General features: G+C 43.9%; 1 protein-coding gene across 1 annotated transcript in view; it reads right to left on the minus strand.

Moving 5' to 3' along the window:
- Nucleotides 1-26564, minus strand: part of LOC112224994 (coiled-coil domain-containing protein 148) — a 47058-nt gene that overhangs the window by 18854 nt on the left and 1640 nt on the right. Inside the window, exons 2-10 of the mRNA XM_042306796.1 lie at nt 25938-26002; nt 25235-25356; nt 22125-22228; nt 20373-20467; nt 20118-20275; nt 17730-17825; nt 17280-17461; nt 15889-16027; nt 8315-8521 (exon numbers count right to left, since the gene is read on the minus strand). Of these exons, the coding sequence (XP_042162730.1) occupies nt 8315-8521; nt 15889-16027; nt 17280-17461; nt 17730-17825; nt 20118-20275; nt 20373-20467; nt 22125-22228; nt 25235-25356; nt 25938-25992 (1158 nt within the window). The 5' untranslated portion in view covers nt 25993-26002. The remainder of the gene's footprint in view (nt 1-8314; nt 8522-15888; nt 16028-17279; nt 17462-17729; nt 17826-20117; nt 20276-20372; nt 20468-22124; nt 22229-25234; nt 25357-25937; nt 26003-26564) is intronic.

The following is a 26564-nucleotide window of genomic DNA, read 5'->3' on the forward strand; positions in this document are numbered from 1 at the left end:
GCTGGTGATTCTCTGTTCCACCTCTACTCAGACGACACCATTCTGTATACATCTGGCCCTTCTTTGGACACTGTGTTAACACACTTCCAGACGAGCCTCTATGCCATACAACTCTCCTTCTGTGGCCTCCAACTGCTCTTAAATGCAAGTAAAACTACGTAAATGCATGCTCTCTCAGAACTACTCTGGACGTTTCTGACTTAGAATACGTGGACAACTACAAATACCTAGGTTTCTGGTTAGACTGTAAACTCTCCTTCAAGTCTCACATTAAGCATCTCCAATCCCAAATTAAATCTAGAATCGGCTTCCTATTTCACAACAAAGCATCCTTCACTCATGCTGCCAAACATACCCTCGTAAAACGGACTATCCTACCGATCCTTGATTTCAGCGACGTCATTTATAAAATCACAGTGCCATCCGTTTTGTCACCAAAACCCCATACATACCCACCACTGCGACCTGTATGCTCTCGTTGGCTGGCCCTCGCTTCATATTCGTCGCCAAACCCACTGGCTCCAGGTCATATATAAGTCTTTGCTAGGTAAAGCCCTGCCTTATCTCAGCTCACTGGTCACCATAGCAGCACCCACCCGTAGCACGCGCTCCAGAATGTATATTTCACTGGTCACCAGTTCTCTGCTGCCAATGACTGGAACAAATTGCTAAAATCTGGAGACTCACATCTCCCTCACTAACTTTAAGCATCAGCTGTCAGAGCAGCTTACAGATCATTGCAGCTGTACATAGCACATCTGTAAATAGCCCACCCAACTACCTCATCCCCATATTGTTATTTTTTACACACCAGTATCTCTACTTGCACATTCATCATCAGCTCATCTATCACTCCAGTGTTAATGCTAAATTATCATTTATTTTGCTAATTATTTTGCTACTATGGCCTATTTATTGCCTTACCTCCCTAATCTTACTTTATTTGCACACACTTTTCTATTGTGTTATTGACTGTACGTTTGTTTATTCCATGTGTAACTCTGTGTTTGTGTCACACTGCTTTGCTTTATCTTGACCAGGTCGCAGTTGTAAATAAGAACTTGTTCTCAACTGGCCTATCTGGTTAAATAAAGGTGAGATAAAAATAAATAAATAAATAAAGTCTCTAACAAATGTCCAAACCTGGATTGTGTAAACATTACGCAGCTTTATTAAATAGTACCCACAAACACCAGTCTAAACGTCAACAGTTAAGAGGCGACTCCGGGATGCTGGCCTTCTAGGTAGAGTTCCTCTATCCAGTGTCTGTGTTCTTTTGCCCATTTTAATCGTTTATTTTTATTGGCCAGTCTGAGATATGGCTTTTTCCTTGCAACTCTGCCTAGAAGGCCAACATCCCGGAGTCGCCTCTTCACTGTTGACGTTGAGACTGGTGTTTTGAGGGTACTATTTAATGAAGCTGCCAGTTAAGGACTTCTGTTTAGACACTCTAATGTACTTGTCCTCATTCTCAGATGTGCATCGGGGCCTCCGATTCCGCTTTCTATTCTGGTTAGGGCCAGTTTGCTCTGTTCTGTGAAGGGAGTAGTACACAGCGTTGTACAAGATCTTCAGTTTCTTGGCAATTTCTCGCATGGAATAGCCTTCATTTCTCTGAACAAGAGTAGACTGACTGAGTTTCAGAAGAAAGGCCATTGTTTCTGGCCATTTTGAGCCTGTAATCGAACCCACAAATGCTGATGCTCCAGATCAAATCAAATCAAATCAAATTTTATGTCACATACACATGGTTAGCAGATGTTAGTGCGAGTGTAGCGAAATGCTTGTGCTTCTAGTTCCGACAATGCAGTAATAACCAACAAGTAATCTAGCTGACAATTCCAAAACTACTACCTTATAGACACAAGTGTAAGGGGATAAAGAATATGTACATAAGATATATGAATGAGTGATGGTACAGAGCGGCATAGGCAAGATACAGTAGATGGTATTGAGTGCAGTATATACATATGAGATGAGTATGTAAACAAAGTGGCATAGTTAAAGTGGCTAGTGATACATGTATTACATAAGGATGCAGTAGTAGATGATATAGAGTACAGTATATACGTATACATATGAGATGAATAATGTAGGGTATGTAAACATTATATTAGGTAGCATTGTTTAAAGTGGCTAGTGATATATTTTACATCATTTCCCATCAATTCCCATTATTAAAGTGGTTGAGTTGAGTCATGTGGCAGCAGCCACTCAATGTTAGTGGTGGCTGTTTAACAGTCTGATGGCCTTAAGATAGAAGCTGTTTTTCAGTCTCTCGGTCCCAGCTTTGATGCACCTGTACTGACCTCGCCTTCTGGATGATAGCGGGGTGAACAGGCAATGGCTCGGGTGGTTGTTGTCCTTGATGATCTTTATGGCCTTCCTGTGACATCGGGTGGTGTAGGTGTCCTGGAGGGCAGGTAGTTTGCCCCGGTGATGCGTTGTGCAGACCTCACTACCCTCTGGAGAGCCTTACGGTTGTGGGCGGAGCAGTTGCCGTACCAGGCGGTGATACAGCCCGACAGGATGCTCTCGATTGTGCATCTGTAGAAGTTTGTGAGTGCTTTTGGTGACAAGCCAAATTTCTTCAGCCTCCTGAGGTTGAAGAGGCGCTGCTGCGCCTTCTTCACGATGCTGTCTGTGTGGGTGGACCAATTCAGTTTGTCTGTGATGTGTACGCCGAGGAAATTATAACTTACTACCCTCTCCACTACTGTTCCATCGATGTGGATAGGGGGGTGTTCCCTCTGCTGTTTCCTGAAGTCCACAATCATCTCCTTAGTTTTGTTGACGTTGAGTTGTGAGGTTATTTTCCTGACACCACACTCCGAGGGCCCTCACCTCCTCCCTGTAGGCCGTCTCGTCGTTGTTGGTAATCAAGCCTGAACTAGTCTAAAGAAGGCCAGTTTCATTGCTTCTTTAATCAGAACAACAGTTTTCAGCTGTGCAAACATTAAAATGATAAACTTGGATTAGCTAACACAACGTGCCATTGGAACACAGGAGTGATGGTTGCTGATAATGGGCCTCTGTACGCCCATGTAGATATTCCATTACAAACCTGCCGCTTCCAGCTACAATAGTCATTTACAACATTAACAATGTCTACACTGTATTTCTGATCAATTTGATGTAATTTACTTTTCTTTAAAAAACAAGGACATTTCTAAGTGACTCCAAACGTTTAAATAGTAGCGTATATATACAGAATTCCACTTTTATGTTATGGTGTACTGTGTGTAGGCCAGTGAAACAAAATCTCAATTGAATCCATTTTAAATTCAGGCTGTAACACAACAAGATGTGGAAAAGCCAAGGGGTGTGAATACTTTCTAAGGCACTGTATAGGGCATAGGTCTGTTATTTTCACTGTATGTGGGCAATGTCTCTATATGGGCCATTTGTGTAATTTAATGTATTGTGTTTAGGGATGTTTTAACTTGCTTTGATTTAATCGCTATGACATGGTCATCTACAGTGCCTTTGGAAAGTATTCAGACCCCTTGACTTTTTCCACATTTTGATACGTTACAGCCTTATTCTATAATGGATCAAATAAAACAAGGTCCTCAGTGATCTACACACAACACCTTATAATGACAAAACAAAAACTTTTTTTTTAGCAAATGTATAAAATAATTAAAACATAAGTATTCAGACCCTTTGCTATGAGACTCAAAATTAAGCTCATGTGCATCCTGTTGCCATTGACCATCCTTGAGATGTTTCTACAACTTGTTTGGAGTCCACCTGTGGTAAATTCAATTGATTGGAAAGCAATATATATAAGGTCCCACAGTTCACAGTGCATGTCAGACCAAAAACCAAGTCATGAGATCGAAGGAATAGTCCGTAGAGCTCTGAGACAGGATTGTGTCGATGCAAAGGGTACCAAAACTGGGGAAGGGTACCAAAATATTTCTGCAGCATTGAAGGTCCCCAAGAACACAGTGGCCTCCATCATTCTTAAATGGAAGAAGTTTGGAACCACCAAGACTCTTCCTAGAGCTGGTTGCCCGGCCAAACTGAGCAATCAGGGGAGAAGGGCCTTGGCCAGGGAGGTGACCAAGAACCCGATGGTCACTCTGACAGAGCTCTAGAGTTCATCTGTGGAGATGGGAGACTTTTATTTTCTCCAGAAGGACAACCATATCTGCAGCACTACCAATCAGGTCTTTATGGTAGAGTGGCCAGACGGAAGACACTCCTCAGTAAAAGGCACATGACAGCCCGCTTGGAGTTTGTCAAAAGGTACCTAAAGACTCTCAGACCATGAGAAACCAGATTCTCTGATCTGATGAAACCAAGATTGAACTCTTTGGCCTAAATGCCAAGCATCACATCTTGAGGAAACCTGGCACCATCCCTACGGTGAAGCATGGTGGTGGCATACATCATGCTGTGGGGATGTTTTTCAGCGGCAGGGACTGGGAGACTAGTCAGGATTGAGGTAAAGATGAAAGGAGTAAAGTACAAAAAAATAGCTCCGAAGAGCTCAGGACTTCAGACAGGGGCGAAGTTTAACCTTCCAACAGGACAATGACCCAATGCACACAGCCAAGACAACGCAGGAGTGGCTTCGAGACAGGTCTCTGAATGTCCTTCAGTGGCCCAGCCAGAGCCTGGATATTAAGCCGATCGAACATCTCTGGAGAGACCTGAAAATAGCTGTGCTCCCCATCCAACCTGACAGAGCTTGAGAGGATCTGCAGGGAACAATGGGAGAAACTCCCTAAATACAGGTGTGCCAAGGGTCTGAATGTAAATGTGATATTTCAGTTTTTTATTTGTAATACATTTGTAATACATTTGTAATACATTTGCGCAAAAAAAAAAAGTTTTTGCTTTGTCATTATGGGTGGGGTATTGTGTGCAGATTGATGAGGGGGGGGAAAAAACAATTGAATCAATTATAGAATAAGGCTGTAAACGTAACAAAATGTGGAAAAAGTCTGAATGCTTGTAACGGCTTTCTTCCGTCGAAGGAGAGTCGGACCAAAATGCAGCATGGTTAGTTCGATACATGTTTAATGAATAAATAAACACGACAAATACAAAAACAAGAAACGGAACGTGAAAACCTATACAGTCTGTCTTGTGCTAACACACACAGAGACATGAACAATCACCCACAAAACACACAGTGAAACCCAGGCTACCTAAATATGGTTCCCAATCAGAGACAACGAGAATCACCTGACTCTGATTGAGAACCGCCTCAGGCAGCCATAGACTATGCTAGACACCCCTACTCAGCCACAATCCCAATGCCTACTAAAACCCCAATACGAAAACACAACACAAAATAAACCCATGTCACACCCTGGCCTGACCAAATAAATATATAAACACAAAATACTAAGACCAGGGCGTGACAGAACCCCCCAAGGTGCGGACTCCCGGCCGCACACTAAAACCCATAGGGGAGGGTCCGGGTGGGCGTCTGTCCACGGTGGCGGCTCCGGCTCGGGACGTGGACCCCACTCCAACCAAGTCTTAGTCCCCCTGTAACGCGTCCTTTGATTGGCGACCCTCGCCGCCGACCTAGGCCTAATAACCCTCACCAAGGACCCCACTGGACTGAGGGGCAGCTCGGGACTGAGGTGGAAGCTCGGGACTGAGGGGAAGCTCGGGACTGAGGGGAAGCTCGGGACTGAGGGGAAGCTCGGGACTGAGGGGAAGCTCGGGACTGAGGGGTAGCTCGGCACTGAGGGGTAGCTCGGCACTGAGGGGAAGCTCAGCACTGAGGGGAAGCTCAGCACTGAGGGGAAGCTCAGCACTGAGAGGAAGCCCAGTACTGAGAGGAAGCCCAGTACTGAGAGGAAGCCCAGTACTGAGAGGAAACTCAGGCAGGTAGTAGGCTCTGGCAGATCCTGGCTGACTGGCAGATCTGGAAGATCATGGCTGACTGGCGGATCCTGGCTGACTGGCGGATCCGGAAGATCCTGGCTGACTGGCAGATCTGGAAGAGTCTGGCTGACTGGCAGATCTGGAAGAGTCTGGCTGACTGGCAGATCTGGAAGAGTCTGGCTGACTGGCAGATCTGGAAGAGTCTGGCTGACTGGCAGATCTGGCTGCTCCATGCAGACTGACAGCTCTGGCTGCTCTATGCAGACTGGCAGCTCCATGCAGGCTGGCAGCTCTGGCTGCTCCATGCAGACTGGCAGCTCTGGCTGCTCCATGCAGGCTGGCAGCTCTGGCTGCTCCATGCAGACTGGCAGCTCTGGCTGCTCCATGCAGACTGGCAGCTCTGGCTGCTCCATGCAGACTGGCAGCTCCATGCAGACTGGCAGCTCTGGCTGCTCCATGCAGACTGGCAGCTCTGGCTGCTCCATGCAGACTGGCATCTCCGGCTGCTCCATGCAGACTGGCAGCTCTGGCTGCTCCATGCAGACTGGCAGCTCCGGCTGCTCCATGCAGACTGGCAGCTCTGGCTGCTCCATGCAGACTGGCAGCTCTGGCTGCTCCATGCAGATTGGCAGCTCAGGCTGCTCCATGCAGGCTGGCAGCTCTAGAGAGGAGGAAGGCTCTGGCTGCGCTGAACAGGCGGGAGGCTCCGGCAGCGCTAGAGAGGAGAAAGGCTCTGATAGACAATGCTTTCCGAAGGCACTGTATGTATGTTCTTGTTTCTGATGTATGGTATGGGCCATAGACATGCCAGATCAGGTCATGTTATCTGTGTAAACACATGTACATACATGACACACTGCAAGAGTGGGGGACTTTTTCCATGTACGCAACTTGCTTTTTGAGCGAATCGAACAAACCCTCCAATACAGTTACAACATGTCGGCAAGACAAGGCTGTCCTTATTAGCTTGTTAGCGTTCATAGCCCATTACTAGTGGCATCCCGAACCGAGCATGAGAAGCTAGCTGGCAAGAGGAAATGTCAGTGAGTGAGAGTTGAGTAAAGTCTGGTGTACAATACACAATGTTAGCCCCGATTTGGCTGTCCCAGACAAGTTTTTGAGATCGGAGACAAAATCCCTTTGTCGTTGCCTACTCGGGGCATGTGGTCTTCACCGACGCTCGTTTAATGTGAGCGGGACAGAGACTCAATCTGAGGGCTACTGATTTCGTATTTGAGCAGTCCCAGATGTCCTGATATTTTAAAACATGTTTGATTTTGTCAAGTTTTGAGAACGGTGATGAGCAATAGCCAATGAGAGTTCTCCAGAGAAGGAGCGGGTGAGATGATGACGCTGTATCCCATCACCCAGAATGTCTACTCTCAAGCAGGAGCGATGACTACCAGTACGCGTTTGTAAAGCCAAAGTGTCAAATTGTTACAGCTCTGAAGTTCACAAGCAATGTTATTCAATTCAAAATATTGGCAAGGAATTTCAACTCTGTATGGCAAGCATGAATGTCTGACAGAAAACTTTTTTGAGCCTGCATTCTAGCTATTTTAATTTAACTAGGCAAGTCAGTTAAGAACAAATTCTTATTTACAATGACGGCCTACCACGACCAAACCCTAACAATGCTGGGCCAATTGTGCGCCACTCCCAATCACGGCCTGGATGTGATACAGCCTGGAATCGAACCAGGAACTGTAGTGATGCCTCTAGCACTGAGATGCAGTGCCTTAGACCGCTACGCCACTCGGGAGTCCAAACATTCTCATCACATCATTGTTTTCGCAATACAGCGTGGTATCAATAATCCTCACGACCAAGTAAAGAATCTTGTGTGACTGTTCAGTGCCAGATCGTTAAGTGTGCGCACCACTACGTTGGCAAGACAAAAAAACAACATGAAAAACAGTCTCGGCGATATTAGGATTTTGAAAGTCGTGTAGGCATTAGCTGCCTCCTTAGTGGAGGTCTTCTACACAGACAGACAGAGGTGTGTGTCCCAAATGGTAATCTATTCCCTAAGTAGTGCACTACTTTTGCTGCGGACTCTGGTCAAAATAGTGCACTATATAGACAATAGGATGCCAATTCAGACACAGGATGTAATTTAAGACATAGGATGTCATTTCAGACATAGGATGTCATTTCAGACATAGGATGCCATTTCAGACACAGGATGTCATTTCAGACATAGGATGCCATTTCAGACATAGGATGTCATTTCAGACATAGGATGCCATTTCAGACACAGGATGTCATTTCAGACATAGGATGCCATTTCAGACATAGGATGTAATTTCAGAAACAGGATGTAATTTCAGAAACAGGATGTAATTTCAGATAGGATGCCATTTCAGACAGGATGCCATTTCAGACACAGGATGTAATTTCAGACATAGGATGCCATTTCAGAATATAGGATGCCATTTCAGTGTACTGCATGTATCTCTACCTTGTCACTGAGGCGGGAGCAGATGTCCTGATGGTGCTTGCGGTCTGTGTGGAGGGCCAGCTCCTCCCGATGGGTCTCCCTGGCCTCCTCAAGGGTCACCAGGGCTTTAAACATCAGGTCAGCCCGATCCCGCTGCCAACTCTGGGCCACCACATGCATCTGGGTCTGGGTGAAGCGCTGCCAGTCCCAGTGCCGCTCGTGGTCCGTCTGCAAAAAGACACCGTCGCCATGGAGATACAAATACAACCATAACATAACACAGAACAGGTTTCGCTGCAGTGTTTTCTATTCTAGGTTTCGAGAACCTTCATTTTACCAGTCAAATACCCTTGAGGTTAGAAACCTCTTTTGCCACGGGAACCTTTTTTTGCTAGGCTTATGTAGCAATATTTCCTGATACAATAGTGCCGTTAGACGGGATGCACAAGTTTGGTCGTAGTGACATATAAGTAATACATAGCATATAATATGCAACAACATATATAGCAGAGCATATACTGTGGGCGACATAGCAACATGCAAACCTGTATTGATACATTAGATCAGACTGTCATGCTAAAGCAGCTACACAGATACTACAGAGTAACACCCGGGTCTTGATATTGGTTTAGATAAGTGGTGTTCAATGGACCTTTTCCTTTCCAGCGTTTTGCATAACGGGGGAGTCTATAGCGATTCATCATTGTGGCAGCAATCACACAGAGGCAGCTTCACTTGGCTACCTTATTGGAACAGAGGGAATTCCATTCATCTATGGACTAATAGTGGCTAACTGACGGTGTGACGGCATTAGGCGGCTGACTGTTTTTATTGAACGTGAGCGAGCTGACAGATCTGCCAATGGGACATACGCCACTGTGCCAGAGGCAGCCTGAGCACAGCTTGTTTATTAATGCATAACTTTACAACTTGAAGAAGATCCATCATCCTTTTCCCTTCTCTGTCTCTCTCTCTCTCTCTCTGTTTATTTCTCCGTCCCTCTTTGGGGAATTTGTGTGTGTGTGTGTGTATGCACGCCTATGCATTCATGTGTGTGCATGTACATGTGTGTGTGTGTGTGTGTGTGTGCATGCGCTCACATTCTGTAAGGATTCTTAAAGCTGTACAGCAGTATTAATTCAGCCGCTGAATGACAAACCCCTGCAGAGCCTCAGTTATAAGTGTGAGGGCAGAGCGGCCATACAACGATGAAAAAATAGAGACAGATCCCCCAAGCCACTAGAAAACCTACATTTAATCCATAAATACCAAGGAACATCATTGGGTAGTTCCATTGAATGGCATTAGCAGACAATTGACCTCTGACTGTGGCCACTGGAAACGGAAACATTCACCAGCTATGTCCACTAGGGGTCATAGTGCAGTCTGTTAAACCGCAGCATCCATGGCACTGATAATCCTCATGATTCTAGGTTTGAAATCACCTACCGCATTTGCATATCAAGTGTCTCTGCGTGTCCATTGGTGAGGACAGGGACAGGGACCTGAACGTGCAACTTGAATAGAGGTCAGGGTAGAAGTGATTGTTAGAATTGATCATAAGTGCACTGTCCAAGTGTCCAGATAGTCATTCACTCAGAAAAGGTGCAGAACAAGGTCGAGGGTCAAACGTCTTTGATAGACATTAGCCAATCACAATCACACAACACGCCATCCTCCGTTTCAAGTGAAACATTTCTTAGGGCTGAAAAAACAGTCAAAAATATTGCCGAAAGAACCCTTTGTCTCCATGGTTCAATTCATGTAGCTGTGCTTTTAGAAACGACTAGGATGAATCAAAAGGCTACGTAATCAAAGCAGCAGGATGGCACTTTTTCTTTTACAGCGTTGCACTCCTTTCTTCCTGTTTCCTTTCTGAAGTAGGCCTGAAAGAGGTGGCAAACTGTTCGCCACATACAGCGCAGGTAAAGTGTGCTACAGAGGATACAAAACAGATTTTAATATCAAAGCTTTGACTGGGCGGCTGTGGACAGAACATCCACGTTGACCGTTCCATATGTCTCCAACTGCTCTGCCCTGCTATGATCAAACAATACTCCCTTATCTCTCATCACATTTGCATGAATCGCAAGATGATGGACAATAGCTTACAATCATCCAAAATGAATCTCCACAAAATGATTGCATGCAGATGGAATGGGAGAGTTGTTGAACGAAGCTCTATTAACCCTGGTACAATGACTGTCTTCTGCTCGGACATTTTTTGGTTGTTGCTAACTAGCTCAACTAGATTTTCAACTGGCTCAATAGTGAGTAGTAGCGGTCATGACTTCTCTAATCCTCATGTCCACAATAGGCCAATTTACAATGGCCACATACAGTATGTCTGTGGATGAGCTCAGGGAATGATGTTTTCCAACAACATACACACAAAGGGCAAATGTGCCAACAACACACAGCTGGAATGCAGTAAAAAATGTATGTGATTCAATTGTATGTCTAATGGAGCAAAACGAGTATGAGGAACACACTGTTCTAGCACTCCCTGTCTTTATATATTATGAGAGTAAAGCTGCAGTGCCTTGAGAAAGTATTCACACCCCTTGACCATTTTCCACATTTTGTTGTATAACAGCCTGAATTCAAATGTAATCAATTGGGATTTTGTGTCATTGTCTTTAGTGGCCTACACACAATGCCCCATAATGTCAAAGTGGATTTTTTTTTACAATGATAGTGTTTAACATAAAAAGAAAAGATGACCACCTTGTCTCTGTAGGCTATAAAAACAAAGAGAGTCGCACACTCTATGTATAAACTCCCAGTCATTTATTGAGTAAACCACCAACGTTTCGGCATCACTGTGCCTTCTTCAGGGTAATGTCATGAATGCTTGAACCAGGTTACGTAGGCATTTTTGTTTGTTTGTTATAGCTTACAGTTTATTCACAGTTACCTCTAGCACCTCTACACTAAATAATTTTCTCTGGTTGTGCGTCAACTCATGCTTTTTATTACCTCATCTCTGTACCCCACAAATACCATTATCTGTAAGGTCCCGCAGTCGAGCAGGGAATTTCAAACACAGACTCAACCCCAAAGACCAGGGAGGTTTTCCAATGCCTCACAAAGAAGGGCACCTATTGGTAGATTTTAAAAAAATCTTCAAACATACATTGAATATCCCTTCGAGCATGGTGAAGTTATTAATTACACTTTGGATGGTGTATCAATACGCCCAGTCACGATAAAGGTACAGGCGTCCTTCCTAACTCAGATGCCGAAGAGGAAGGAAACCGCTCAGGGTTTTCACTATGAGGCTAATGGGGACTTTAAAACAGTTACAGAGTTGAATGGCTGTGATTAGGAGAAAACTGAGGATGGATTGACAACATTGTAGTTACTCCACAATACTAACCTAAATGACAGAGTGAAAAGAAGGAAGCCTGTACAAAATCAAAATATTACAAAACATGCATCCTGTTTGCAAACTTTATGTCCTAAATAGAGCATCATGTTTGGGGCAAATCCAACACAACACCTCACTGAGTACCACTTCATATTTTCAAGAACAGTGTTGGCTGCATAATGTTATATGTATGCCTGTCATCAACAAGGACTGGGGAGTTAGGATAAAAATAAATGGAATAGAGCTAAGCACAGGCAAAATCCTAGAGGAAAACCTGGTTCAGTCTGCTTTCCACCAGACACTGCGAGACACATTCACCATTCAGCAGGACAATAACCTAAAACACAAGGCCAAATATACGCTGGAGTTGCTTACCAAGACAACATTGAATGTTCCTGAGGGGTCTAGTTACAGTTTTAACTTAAATCAGCTTGAAAATCTATGGAAAGACTTGAAAATGGCTGTCTAGCAATGATCAACAACCAACTTGACAAGTGATTGAAGAATTTAAAAAAATGAATGAGCAAATATTGTATAATCCAGTTATGCAAAGCTCTTAGAGACTTACCCAGAAAGACTAACAGGTGTAATCGCTGCCAAAGGTGATTCTGACATGTATTAACTCAGGGGTGTGAATACTTACTGTATGTAAAAGAGATACTTCTGTATTTTTTTTTTTTTTTTTTTACATTTCCAACAATTTCTAAACAAAACTGTTTTCACTTTGTGATTATGGTTTATTGTGACTAGATGGGTGAGAAAAACAATCTATTTAATCTATTTTGAATTCAGGCTGTAACACAACAAAATGTGGACTAAGTCAAGGGGTATGAATACTATATGAATACTTTTTTTCAAGGTAGAAGTGATTGTTATAATTGATCAAAAGTGCACTGTCCAAGTGTCCAGAGTCAGTCGATCTTTCAGAAGAAAGTGCAGAACAAGGTCAAAGGTCAAACAAAGACCAACCATTAGCCAATCACATTCACAACACCATGTTCCCTTTCAAGTGAAACATTTCTTAAGAGACGAAAAACTGTAAAACTTCAATTATTTCACAAAAGAGACAATTATAGAAAGAACAGAGCCCTTTGTCTCCATGGTTCAATTCATGTAGCTGTGCTTTTAAAACAAGTAAGATGAATCAAAAGGCTACGTAATCAAAGCAGCAGGATGGCACTTTTTCTTTTACAGCGTTGCACTCCTTTCTTCCTGTTTCCTTTCTGAAGTAGGCCTGAAAGAGGTGGCAAACTGTTCGCCACATACAGCGCAGGTAAAGTGTGCTACAGAGGATACAAAACAGATTTTAATATCAAAGCTTTGACTGGGCGGCTGTGGACAGAACATCCACGTTGACCGTTCCATATGTCTCCAACTGCTCTGCCCTGCTATGATCAAACAATACTCCCTTATCTCTCATCACATTTGCATGAATCGCAAGATGATGGACAATAGCTTACAATCATCCAAAATGAATCTCCACAAAATGATTGCATGCAGATGGAATGGGAGAGTAGTTGAACAGAGCTCTATTAACCCTGGTACAATGACTGTCTTCTGCTCTGATATTTTTTTGTTTAATTAGCTCAACTAGATTTTCAACTGGCTCAATAGTGAGTAGTATCGGTCATGACTTTTCTAATCCTCATGTTCACAATAGGCCAATTGACAATGGCCACATACACTGAGTGTACAAAACACTCTTCCCATGACATAGACTGACAAGGTGAATCCAGGTGAAAGCTATGATCCATTATTGATGTCACTTGTTAAATCCTGTTCAATCAGTGTAGATGAAGGGGAGGAGACAGGTTAAAGAAGGATTTTTAAGCCTTGAGACATGGATTGAGCAGAAATTAAAGATCCCAGAAATGTTCCATACACACAAAAAACATACAACATCAAAAATGTTGTGCACAAATTTGTTTACATCCCTGTTAGTGATAATTTATCCATTGCCATGATAATCCATCCACCTAACAGGTGAGGCATATCAAGAAGCTGATTAAACAGCATGATCATTACACAGGTGAACCTTGTGCACTTTTGTCACACAACCCAATGCCACAGATGTCTCAAGTTTTGAGGGAGCGTGCAATTGGCATGCTGACTGCAGGAATGTTCACCAGAGCTGTTGCCAGCTTAATTAATGTTAATTTCTCTACCATAAGCCACCTCCAGAGCGGTTTGCTGATGTCAATGTTGTGAACAGAGTGACCCATGGTGGCGGTGGGGTTAAGGTATGGGCAGGAATAAGCTACGGACAACGAACCCAATTGCATTTTATCAATGGCAAGTTGAATGCACAGAGAGACCTTGACGAGATCCTGAGGCCCATTGTCATGGCATTCATCCGTGGCCATCCCCCCATGTTTCAGCATGATAATGCACGGCCCCATGTCGCAAGGATCTGTACACAATTCCTGTCCCAGTTCTCCCATGGCCTGCATACTCACCAGACATGTCACCCATTGAGCATGTTTGGGATGCTCTGGATCAACGTGTACGACAGCGTGTTCCAGTTTCCCGCCAATATCCAGCAACTTCGCACATTAAAGAGGAGTGGGAAAACATTCCACAGGCAACAATCAACAGCCTGATCAACTCTATGTGAAGGAGATGTGTTGCGCTGCATGATACAAATGGTGGTCACACCAGATACTGAATGGTTTTCTAATCCACGCACCTACTTTGTTTTAAGGTATATCTGTAATGTGAAATCCATAGATTAATGGCCTAATTCATTTATTTCAATTGACTGATTTCCTTATATGAATTGGAACTCAGTCAAATCTTTGAAAATGTTGAATGTTGGGTTTATATTTTTGTTCAGCATGTTTTCCAACAGCATACACATACAGGACAAATGTGCCAAATACATGCAACTGCGATGCAGTAAAACATTTCCATGCTTCACTTTGTGTCTAATAGAGCAAACAGAGTATGAGGAAAACACTGTTCCATCATTCACTGTGTTTCGATATTACGAGAATAAAACTATGTTTGTACTACTCACATTTTGCGTGTATTACGAGAATAAAAGTATGCTGAAATAACTGAGCTATACTGTCTGATGATCTTGTTTTTCCTGTTCATCGTTGAGAAAATGTTTCACCCCTGGACATCCTTCTTCATCAGTTTGAGGTCAACGCGAGTTCGGCAATGCCAAACATTACTTGAGGCAAGAAGCCTGCTTTTTTTCCCGAACAAACTCCACAATAATGAGTTAGGCCATTTTGCTCAAGGGACTGATTACCAATAAGAATTGAGCCAACTTAATTATGACTAATAGCTGTATTAGGTGCCGTCTGCACTCCATTGACTCTGGCTCTGTTTTGTCGGGCCGGAAGAGGAGAAAGTGAGAGCGCAGGAGGAAATGGCTAGATCTATCTCATCACAGCCACTTGAGGCTGAATGTGGCCCTAGGTGTAGCACCCAGATGGAACAGATCTGAGAACAGGTCTGGGAAAGGAGAGAGAGGGGGGAGAGGGAGGGGACGAGGTCCTTGGCGGTTGTCATAGTGACGGGGGAGCGGAGGCAGTGGTGTGAGTGGAGGGCTGAGGTGTGTCCACAGACGGTGGCACGGCACATCCTACAGCCTGCCAAGCACATAATTTACTAGACGAGCACCACGCTGACCAGGGAGATGAAGAGGAGAGACAGAGAGTCTCAAAGCTCTGGGAGAGGATGTGTGTCGAGAGGCAGAGAGAGGCAGGTATTCAGTCGATTGCAGATAGTGGATTTTGATTGCATTTGATTGTATACCAGCCAGAGTCACCTTATGGCTGGATGAGTTTTTTTCTCAATCTGTGCTGTGTGCATTGGACGTGCCCTTGGTATGTGTGTATGTAAAGGGGTGTGATGACAAATCACTTTGCTGGGCTGTGTCCCAAGTGGTACACGCTTAGAAAAAAGGTGCTATCTAGAACCAAAAAGGGCTCTTTGGCTGTCCCCAGAGGAGAACACTTTGAAAAACCTCTTTTGGTTCCAGGTAGAACCCGTTTGGGTTCCACGTAGAACCCTTTCCATAGACGGTTCTACAGTACTTGGAACCCAAATGTGTTTTACTTGGAACCAAAAAGGGTTCTCCCATGGGGAAAGTGTACCCTATTCCCTTTATAGTGCACTAAAATGTACATAAAGGTTATACTTTTGACCAGGGCCCAAAGGGTGCCATTTGGACGCATACATAGTAAATCCAGAGCTGTTACTGTTGTTTACTGACCAGCTCCTGTCTGGATCTGTGGGGAAACAGTCTTTGCAGCAAGTCCATGTAAAGGGCTCTGTGGTTGTGCAGATCAGGAGGGTACTGGCTCACAGTCATCTGGAAGCGGAGATGGTCATCTGCCGACCAGCCACAGAACCTGGAACAGTTTGGAGCAAAGAGAAACATGTGTGGATCACCTGCTGCAAACACAACAAAGCACATGCTGAGAATTGTTGTACAGTGACACCCACACAACGTCTCATTCCTGTCAACATTCAATTTTCACCAAAGAACGTCTGCATGATAAAGATCTGGGGCTTTCTTTTGTGTGTGCGCGTGCGTGTGCCTGCCTGCCTGCCTGCCTGCCTGTCTGCCTGCCTGCCTGTCTGTCTGTCTGTCTGTCTGTCTGTCTGTCTGTCTGTCTGTCTGTCTGTCTGTCTGTCTGTGTCTGTCTGTGTGTAGCTGTGTTTAGCCTCAATGGAAATGAATATTAGTATGAGTAGATTAGTAGAATGCATTGATGTAATCAACCCCCTGGTGTGTTAAGCATAAATCATAGTCCCCAGACGCTGAGATGCGACAGTCTGGCTTCCCATTGTGATACAGGTACTCTGAGACCACCATCCACGGGGGACGCACATCCCGAACGAGCACCTCCCCACAATTCCCAACCGTCGCGTCTCCCAGTATGTGTCCTCTATTCATTTGAATATGTTGACAGCTGGAGAAATTGCTTGAGCTGCGCCGAGAATTCGAAAAAAAGTATGAACGCAAACGGTCCAACATTCTAGAACACTGCTGTGCGTACAAGTTTGGTAGACTGACAGAACCTTAAGACTACCTGTTTTTAACAGCCAGCCTCCCTAGGGAGGGTAAACTTGTTTCATGTGTATAAGGTCTACGGTACCAAGCTGACACTTTCATCTCTTTGTTCCACATCCACACTGTGCTCTATTATTATGTCACACGGCAGGATCTCTCTGCATCAACACCGGCGCTTTGCTTTGATTCGTTTTGAGCAAGACATCAATTCAAAATGGCGGGCTATCAAGCAACCCCTGCTTCAGCTCAGGAGGATCTACCCGCTGGACACAGACGTCCGTTCCAATGTCTAGATTGAGTTGTCAGCTAACGTGAATTCAACGTGAAATCAAACATTTTTTAAACCCTTGTCATTGGACTTAGGTTAGAAGGTGAAAAAAAAAAGATTGTTGACATTCCTTGACGTTGATGTCTTTTTTTTGTTGCAAATCCAATCATTTTCCCACGTTGATTAAAAGTCATTTACGTTCACTTTTTTTTATTTTTAATGTATGACGTGGAAACAATGTTGATTCAACCAGTTTGTGCCCAGTGGATTCAACCTTCAGGGTGAGACTACTATAGTTGTGATCAGCGCAGTTCTTTACCTATCCAGGCCTTGTAGGCGATCCTGTACACTCTGCAACCTGGACTGGTACTTCTCAGACAGGGATTGGAACTCCTTGATCAAGGAGGCTGTCAGTCTAGGGTAGGGGCAGTCTATATTCAAAAACTCCTCTGGAACCTGGTCTACCGGCACCAGACAGTCTGCAGTTTTGGTAGAACTCTCCTGCAAAGGACAATGCGGTTATGTCTTTTGAAATGACATTGTGAAACATTAAGGCTGGATTTGTTGGCAGCACAATCAAACGGTGTGTGGCAAGAGATAGGGTTGAAACATGTTTGAAATCCCCCCACGCCCCCGGAAATCCCGGTTGGAAGATCCCGAGGAATCAGGAGGAAATAAGGAATCTTCCTAACATAATCTCTGGAAAAACCTGTGAATTTGTGGAAAGTTATCAGAATTATGCAACCCTAATGGTGTGAGACCTAGGTACCTCCACTCCCAGGGACAGGATGTCTTCCTCTATGGCCAGATACTCTGTGTGAAGTTTTCTGTTGATGGCATCCTGCTGGTCCTTCACAGAGTTGACCTGTGCGTGTGTTGAGAAGATCTTTAGATTCACACGGACGGTGACCTCACAGACACAATTTTTTTTTAACACAAACACACTCTGTTTCAAGGAATTGTTACTTCATTTCTCTCGTCTCCCCTACATCTGAGAAATATCAGTCTGCCCTCCTCTGATTGTCCATCATGGTATAGGGGCTCTGTATCTGATAAAGTGTTGGTGAGAGGAAGTGGAGACGGATGTCTCTGTTAAAGTACACGATCCACAGAAATGTCAAATTTCTATTTTCCAGTGTTGTTTTGCTTTATCTTCAACTTGGTGGACAAATAACAGTGAATCGTATAATCAGAGCAATTCACTGAAGCCAAATGATCTCTAATTATACCCTCTTTCCATTTCTAACAGGTTTGATTTTTGATGCCACTCAGAGAGAGGAAAGCAGTCTATTGTGCAACAGTACATACTAGATCGCAAAGAAAAGCATTAGATTGTCCTTCCTCCTGCACATGTTCTCATTCAAAACGTACAGGAAGTGCGAGGAAAGGAAGGCCATTCAATGTAACTACCAAGGTAATCATGTTCAAATATATCATCCGCCAGCATCATTTGGGTTCAGGGTAATGTATTAGAGGTGTACAAATGCATGCTTACACCCAATGGAGAGAAACTATTACAAAGGTGACTCACAAGAAACTCCGGATTTCATCTCCACAAGAAACTCTTGATTGTGTTCGTTAAACCTTTATGAATGTCTCTCGCTTGAGTGATGACATTATTCATCGAACGGGGTATGTATGCACTGTTCCAAAACATCACACGTCACACGTCGTTGCTCTCAGCGGAAAGAACAAGACTTCAACAAGTGTAGAATCACTTGGAGCCGTAGTTGAGAGCTTCAGTTCAGTGCCCGTCAGTAGAGTAGTGCTGAGTTGAGTTATTATCGTTTACCTTCTAACAAGCGGATGGTTTTAAGCGTGGCTGGTCAATGGGTGAAAGGAGAATGGGAGAGGAGAGAAGAGAGAACGAAGAGAGAGAGAGAGAGAAGAGAAAGAGAGAAAAGACAGGGTGAGAAATAGAGAGAAAGAAAAGAGAGAGAGAGAGAGAGAGAGTGCGAGAGAAAGAGGAGAGAGAGAGAGAGAAGACAAAGAGAGAGAAGAGAGAAACAGAGAAACAGAGAAAGATAAGAGAGAGCAAGAAAGAGAGAGAGAGAGAGAGAAGACAAAGAGAGAGAAGAGAGAAACAGAGAAACAGAGAAAGATAAGAGAGAGCAAGAAAGAGAGAGAGAGAGAGAAGAGAAAGAGAGAGAAACAGAGAAACAGAGAAAGAGAAGAGAGAGCAAGAAAGAGAGAGAGAGAGAGAGAGAGAAGAGAAAGAGAGAAGAGAGAAACAGAGAAACAGAGAAAGATAAGAGAGAGCAAGAAAGAGAGAGAGAGAGAGAGAGAAACAGAGAAAGAGAAGAGAGAAACAGAGAAAGAGAAGAGAGAGCAAGAAAGAGAGAGAGAGAGAGAGAGAAACAGAGAAAGAGAAGAGAGAAACAGAGAAAGAGAAGAGAGAGCAAGAAAGAGAGAGAGAGAGAGAGAGAAACAGAGAAAGAGAAGAGAGAAACAGAGAAAGAGAAGAGAGAGCAAGAAAGAGAGCGAGAGAGAGAGAGAGAGAGAGAGAGAGAGAAGCTCAATTGTGGTGAGGCTCTCAGGTGGGCAGGACTGTGTGGGGAAGACAGCAGGGTCTGGATGAAAGAGAAGAGAAATGGGGAATGAAGATCCGCCAGAGACTGACTCACTCACACAGGGGCAGGGAGGCAGGCAGACAAAATGGCTGGCAGTGTCTTCCTCATCCCCCTATATGGCCCGGTTTTAAAGACACCCCTCCTGCCTTCTCTTAATCCCACCATTCTCTCCCGGAGCATAAAACAGCCTCCAGGAGTCAAAAGGAGAATTCAGTCAATAGCGGTGACATACGTAACATGGATTTCGAACAAACACCAGATTCATGAGGAATGAATGCTGCACTGTGGGTAACCTGAGGACTTTTGTGCGAAAGGAACAGGACTTTGATTTATTTCAAGTCTCTGTAGGATCTGCAGAGCATTCACACTCTCTGCTACCTGCAGAGAGTGTGAATGCCTTAAGATTCCTTGCGTTACATTGTGTGGATAAAAAAAACAGAGATGGATATAAGTAAGTTCCTCTGCAGCTTTCTGAAGCAGTGGGCAGCTGCCTCAGCTCCTCTCTCAGGTCAGAGCCCTGGTCAAAAGTAGTGCACGGGCATAGGAAATAGGGTGCCATTTTGGGCAGCGACCATGTTGTTACGTACCTGGTGCAGTACCTTCACCCAGTCTGCCGGCTGAGGAGGCTGGTGCTGCTGCTGGTGTTGGACTTCAGTCAGTCTGTATTGCAAGTCCTCCCTCAGCTGCCAGATGGGCTCCACCGTGGCACACCTGAACACATCCAGCTCACTCTCCAGAAGCAGTTCTAATGACACACACACACACCCGTAAGCATGGTACTGTCTCACTCTATAGGGACTGGAACAGTATCTACGCACTCAGGACTGAGAGAGGTTCTGTACCGGGGTCCAGCAGCTCAGAGAGTACTTCCTTGTCTGTTGTACTGCCCAGACCATTCAGTCCCAGAAACCCTTGCAGCTCAGCTTCAGCCTTTTCCCTGCATCATGAAAAGAGAGCAAAGGGAATTCCATTAGGCATAGTGATACTGTACCAGCACTACAGGACACATCCCAAATGGCACCCTATTCCCTATAAAGTAGACTACTTTTGACCAGGGCCCACAGAGAATAGGGTGCCACTTGGGATGCATCAACACAGTATGTGGCGCATGCTCATACATTAGTCCCAGCTAAAATCGAATGGGATTGTAACTACGGAAACAAACCTTTTCTCTCCTCTCTTACATAATCAGCACACTAATGAATTCAATGGATATGTGCTGGCGCTGTGGTGCAGCCTGTCTATCTGTGTATCTGTCTTCATTACAGGAACCCACGCTTGTGTACACCATTAACCTTGGATCTCTCCGACACAGTCATTACCCCGAGAAGCGGCAGCATGCGCCCAGGAGCTAGCGCTGCCCTTCTCACTTCACAACGCATGACACCAGCGGGCCGCGGCAGCCCAATTCTCCTGCTTCCTCTGCCTCATCATCACACTAGGGAAAGTATCTGTTGCAATGCCACAGCAGCTAGCACCTTCCACTGAGACCCCCTCCCTCACTCGTTCTTGCTCCCTTTCTTCCCTTCTTTCTTGCTTTGTTTATGGAAAGCCATCTTGAATCTCCCATTTTACAGGGGCTTATTTTTGTTTATTTTATCTTGGAGATGTGCTGGCCAGACCTGTTGGCCGAGTAGGGTGGGTAAAGACTACAGTACAGTATTTGGTGTAGTGGTTCATGGTAATGGACGTGATGGGCAGAGTGCGATGGGCCCAGGGGGTCTTAAACCCCCTGAATGAGACATGAGCTCCCCTCCCCCAAATGGAACAAAGTCAAACTTGGGGGGGGGCTGTAAATAATGCTAATTTAACCATTCACCACTTTGTTTAAAATGCTATTTGTATTGCTGCGATGGTAAATATTAAAATAAAAGCTTATTCCAAATGAAACAAACACCCCCCACCTCTGTTTCATGGTTTAAACCACTTTTCCCATGTTGCTGCACTTGTCATCCTGGTAAAGTCCCGTATCTCAGCCCCTTTTCAGGTGTCTCAACTTTTCTTTCTACAAAAAAAGGTCATTTTGTCAGCAAGACACACCAATTAATTCAGGCTACAAGAGTGTAGACCCAGTGACCATCGCTGAATGTCATTACACTTTTGGGTGTTTTGTCTTCATTAAATGGTGCGTTTTGGATGCTGAAATTATTTTGGAGTGGGCGAACATGCGCAGGAAGCCTACTTTTTGAAGTGATTTGTTTGACAATAAGATGAAAACATCAGTACTGGTTGTGTTCATGCCAAATTGACAGGTAATATATATTTTTTACTGTTAAATGACGTCTTTACTAAAAAATGAGGAGGTCCTGTGAAGAAAGGGGCGGCAGGGTAGCCTAGTGGTTAGAGCGTTGGACTCGTAACCGGAGTTCAAACCCCCAAGTTCAAACCCCCAAGCTGACAAGGTACAAATCTGTCGTTCTGCTCCTGAACAGGTAGTTAACACACTGTTCCTAGGCCGTCATTGAAAATAAGAATTTGTCTAATAAGAACTTGCCTAGTTAAATAAAGGTAAAATAAAATTTAAAAAAAAGAGAGATCCCATGAATGCCATGGTATAATTCACACTCTGGTGATGAGTATGCAGGGTTTCTTACCCTGCATTGGCTAGTTTGATGTTCTCTCTGCTCCACACCTGTCTGTGCTGCCTCAGTAGGGAGCTCTCTTTGGTCTCCTTGGCTGTGCGGAGAGTCCTCTTCACCTGAAAAACAGACCTTATATCAGCCTATGGTTAACTGTGGAACACTGTGATATTTATCAATAATCCCTCACAAGTTTATGATAACATGACATCATTATTATCATATATTCACTGATATCATTGTGACAAGTCATGACCAAAGCAAAGACCGCAATCATGGTAGATTATGATAGCGTCCCAAAAGGCACCCTATTGCCTGTAAAGTGCACTTTATTCTGTATTCACTTTATATTCTTTTTTTTAGCAGGACCTATGGGTAAGATGAGTAGGCGTCTAGTCAAAAGTACTGCACTATGTAGGGAATAGGGTGTCATTTGGGACCTAGACTACCTAGACTATGAGTAATACATGTGGTATAAAACATGACCAAAAAGGAGTGTCCTCCTTAGTGCTCTATGTTCCTAGCTGAACAACACAGAATGAGAGATTGATGTATTTTTTCCTTTTCACGCATCATGGCAAAATGGTCTTTATTCAGCAGTTTAGTTCAGTCCGTGTGTGTGTGTGGTTTTGTCCTTGAAATATTTACTTTGAAAGCTTCATAATCTGCTGCAATTCATGCGAAACGTTATCACTGTTGAATGCTTGAAAGGAAAATACATTGGCAAATTTAAATATTCCGGTGGAACATGCATAACATATATAGAACAAAAATATAAACACAACTCACAACAATTTCAACGATTTTAAAGAGTTACAGTTCATATAAGGAAATCAGTCAATTGAAATAAATTCATTAGGCCCTAATCTATAGATTTCACATGACTGGGCAGGGGGCGCAGCCACAGGCCCACCTACTTGGGAGCCAGGCCCACCCACTGGGGAGCCAGGCCCAGCCAATCAGAAATCGTTTTTTTCTCCCACAAAAGGGCTTTATTACAGACAGAAATACGCCTCAGTTTCATCAGCTGTCCAGCTGGCTGGTCTCAGACAATCCCGCAGGTGAAGCAGCCGGATGTGGAAATCCTGGGCTGGCGTGGTTGCAAGTGGTCTGCGGTTCTGAGGCCAGTTCAACATACTGCCAAATTCTCTAAAACAACGTTTTTATGGTAGAGAAATTAACATTAAATTCTCTGGCAACAGCTCTGGTGGACATTCCTGCAGTCAGCATGCCAATTGCACGCTCCCTCAAAACTTGAGACGTCTGTGGCATTGTGTTGTGTGACAAAACTGCATTTTAGAGTGACCTTTTATTGTCCCCAGCACAAGGCTCACCTTTGTAATGATCATGCTGTTTATTCAGCTTCTTGATATGCCACACCTGTCAGATGGATGGATTATCTTGGCAAATGAGAAATGCTCCCTAACAGGGATGTAAACCAATTTATGCACAAAATATAAGAGAAATAAGCTCTTTGTGTGTATGGAACATTTCTGGGATCTTTTATTTCAGCTCATAAAACACGGGACCAACACTTTACATGTTGCGTTTATATTGTTGTTCAGTATATATAAAGTGTGTGTTTCTGGTGGGAAAATAAAGAGGGGTGAGTATCTTAATATACTTTCATTTATTTGACTTTCTCTTGTAAAAAATAAGAAAACAAACAGAGGCAAACCACTGCTCTCGATTGCCCTGCTAGAAGCCCCAGCCATTAAAGTACGCTGTGAATTCTCCCTTTATTATGTGTTGATCTAGGGATTTTATCAGGAGCCCCTCCTTCAAAGATGTAAGGCCTCAGTATCCAGGACACTCCCACTATCTTACTGGAGAACCAATCATTTGATCACATCCTGCGGCAACTCAAAGTCATTTATTTCCCCTCTATCACTGTTGGGAAATTCACAATAGAAAGCCTGCCTTTCAGCGGGGCGGGCGTATGCAAACACTGGATGCCTTATCTGGTCCTTGCAGAGAGCTGAATTGGAGCGAGCCATGGGCAACCATAACAAGACACTAAAAAGCTGCTGCCACAGTTTACCAATTAAAACACTGCAGGTCTACAAGCATAATCCCCATGGCCCCTAGGGTTAACTTCTCACAATGCTAGGATGCAGAGAGATGAGAACTTCAAACAGCTTTATGGTTGATCCTCCTGCAGACTCATGAATATTCAAACTGCTTAATCCAAATCTTTAGAATTTTGATATTCTTCTTTAATTTGATACGTTTTGGAGAGCCCATATAGGTTACGTAATGGTCTGCTGTTTCATAGTCAATCCCCTCCTCCGGATCATTGGAGAGGGTGTGTGTGTGTGTGTGTGTGTGTGTGTGTGTGTGTGTGTGTGTGTGTGTGTGTGTGTGTGTGTGTGTGTGTGTGTGTGTGTGTGTGTGTGTGTGTGTATCTGTGTGTGTGTGTGTGTGTGTGTGTGTGTGTGTGTGTGTGTGTGTGTGTGTGTGTGTGTGTGTGTGTGTGTGTGTGTGTGTGTGTGTGCGCAAGCTCGTGCGTGTGGGTACGCCCATGATCTTCAAATTTTGAATGCAGGTCTGGCTTGTGATTCAGAAAGACCTCATGGCTGCTCATCTGAGAAAGAACAACAACTCTATATAAATATGTCCTCAGAAGGAAATGATGTGCAGTGCAATGATCATGCAGAGGCATGCATGCACTGTCTCAGTCTTTTACCGTCCCATTATATGAACAGGTCTGTCACCCATCAACTGAAAGTTGCACATACATAATTAGTATGCGAGTTGCTTGTGTTATGTTGCCTAAAAGAACAGCTGAACTACTTCATGAACGTGGTAGCTTGCACCTAAGGATGTTCAAGAACAGACTGTACTTTGGAGTTACTAAATATACAGTATATCACACAACATTACATCTTAGACTTCATACATTCATCAACACTTTGCCTCTTATATCGTAAGAACAACTAACCAGGACTTGTATCCATCAAGCTTCTGTGCAGGAGTGCTGATCTAGGATCAGTCTAGCCGTTTAGATAGTAATGAATACTATTATATGGGCAGATCAGCAATCCTACTTTGAGACGCTATGTGGATTCGGGGCCAGGGCCTATATTCCAAAACCGTCTCAGAGTAAAAAAATCAAGAATATCTACCTTTTGAGCAATGTGTGCAGACTGCAGTTGTTTGGCATCAACTATGGCTTGTAGTTTCTCATATTCAGCTGGTTTATACTTTGAGCTTCCAAGTCCATCCTTCATCCGTAGAGTCAGTTTTTCTATATCAATGAAAGAAAGCACCAGATATACAATATAGCTGTGTACTAGTAAGCATTGAGCATGTGAAAAGTGCATGAACTGTCAATCATATCAAACAACAGTCAATTCTCAATTCTTTCCATTTATGGCAGAGCAGAGGAAGTGAGATGGAAATGGCACATCCACTGTCCTATAACACTCTGATGTGCGTCTTTGTGTGCACCCCAAATGGCATCCAATTCCCAACGTAGTGCACTAATGAAGTCGCGCACTACATAGGGGAAAGGGTGCCATTTAGCATGCAGTATTCATGATTAGCTACGTCCTATAGAAGGAGTAGAAGGAAGGAAGGAAATAAACATGTCAGACAGACAGGTCCTGATTAGTTCGGCTGTGACTCCAGGAGACGGGTGAATAAACACAGGCCATGCTGCCACGGACGAGGCAGGCATTAAAGGTGTTGGTTGAGATGGCTGAATCTCCTAACACAGGGACTTGAGGTCAAATTGTGCTTACGAGAGCAGCAGAATGTGAAGTCAGTGAGTCTAGAGGGAAGAGCAGTAAAAGCAGCCAGCGATGGTTTGGTTTGGAGCTGACTTACCTAAATCTTCTGTTCGGCAATTGGTTATGAAGCCACGTAGGTCTCTTCCGCTCATCGCTTCACATCTGTTGATCAGTAGTACATGGGGTTTTAAACAAATCCTTTGGGGTAACACTTCACATGCATTTGCCCGTATACCTGTGTAATAACAGTGTAACAGTTACATAATTACCTCGTAACATCACTGTAGTAATATGCTATGTAACATTACACCATTGTAATCACAGCAATTTAGCAATATTACACCATTGTAATCACAGCAATTTAGCAAGTAATATCAGCTAAGGGGAAAACATGACTATGTAAACAGAAGGTTGTTTAAAGTTTGTATAGAGAGGTCACCACTCCTACCTCGTTACCGTTCCTGCTGTTGCTTTGATCAGCTCATTCGACGGATTAAAACTTACATTGACGGACTTAATGGAGAAAACCACTTATCACAAAATGTCTCCCAAAACAGCCGATTCAACATTCAGGTTCCTACGAGGTTATAGAAATAGCCTATGAATTCTCATTAGCGCTTCAAAGTGTCTGAAAGTCAACGACAGACTGTGTTCCTGTAAAGAGACACGTTGGAATGTTTATTGGGTTTATCTAATGTGGAATATCCGGCGACATACATTTTGA

This window comes from Oncorhynchus tshawytscha, linkage group LG26, assembly GCF_018296145.1.
Source record: "Oncorhynchus tshawytscha isolate Ot180627B linkage group LG26, Otsh_v2.0, whole genome shotgun sequence".
Taxonomy (NCBI): Eukaryota; Metazoa; Chordata; class Actinopteri; order Salmoniformes; family Salmonidae; genus Oncorhynchus; species Oncorhynchus tshawytscha.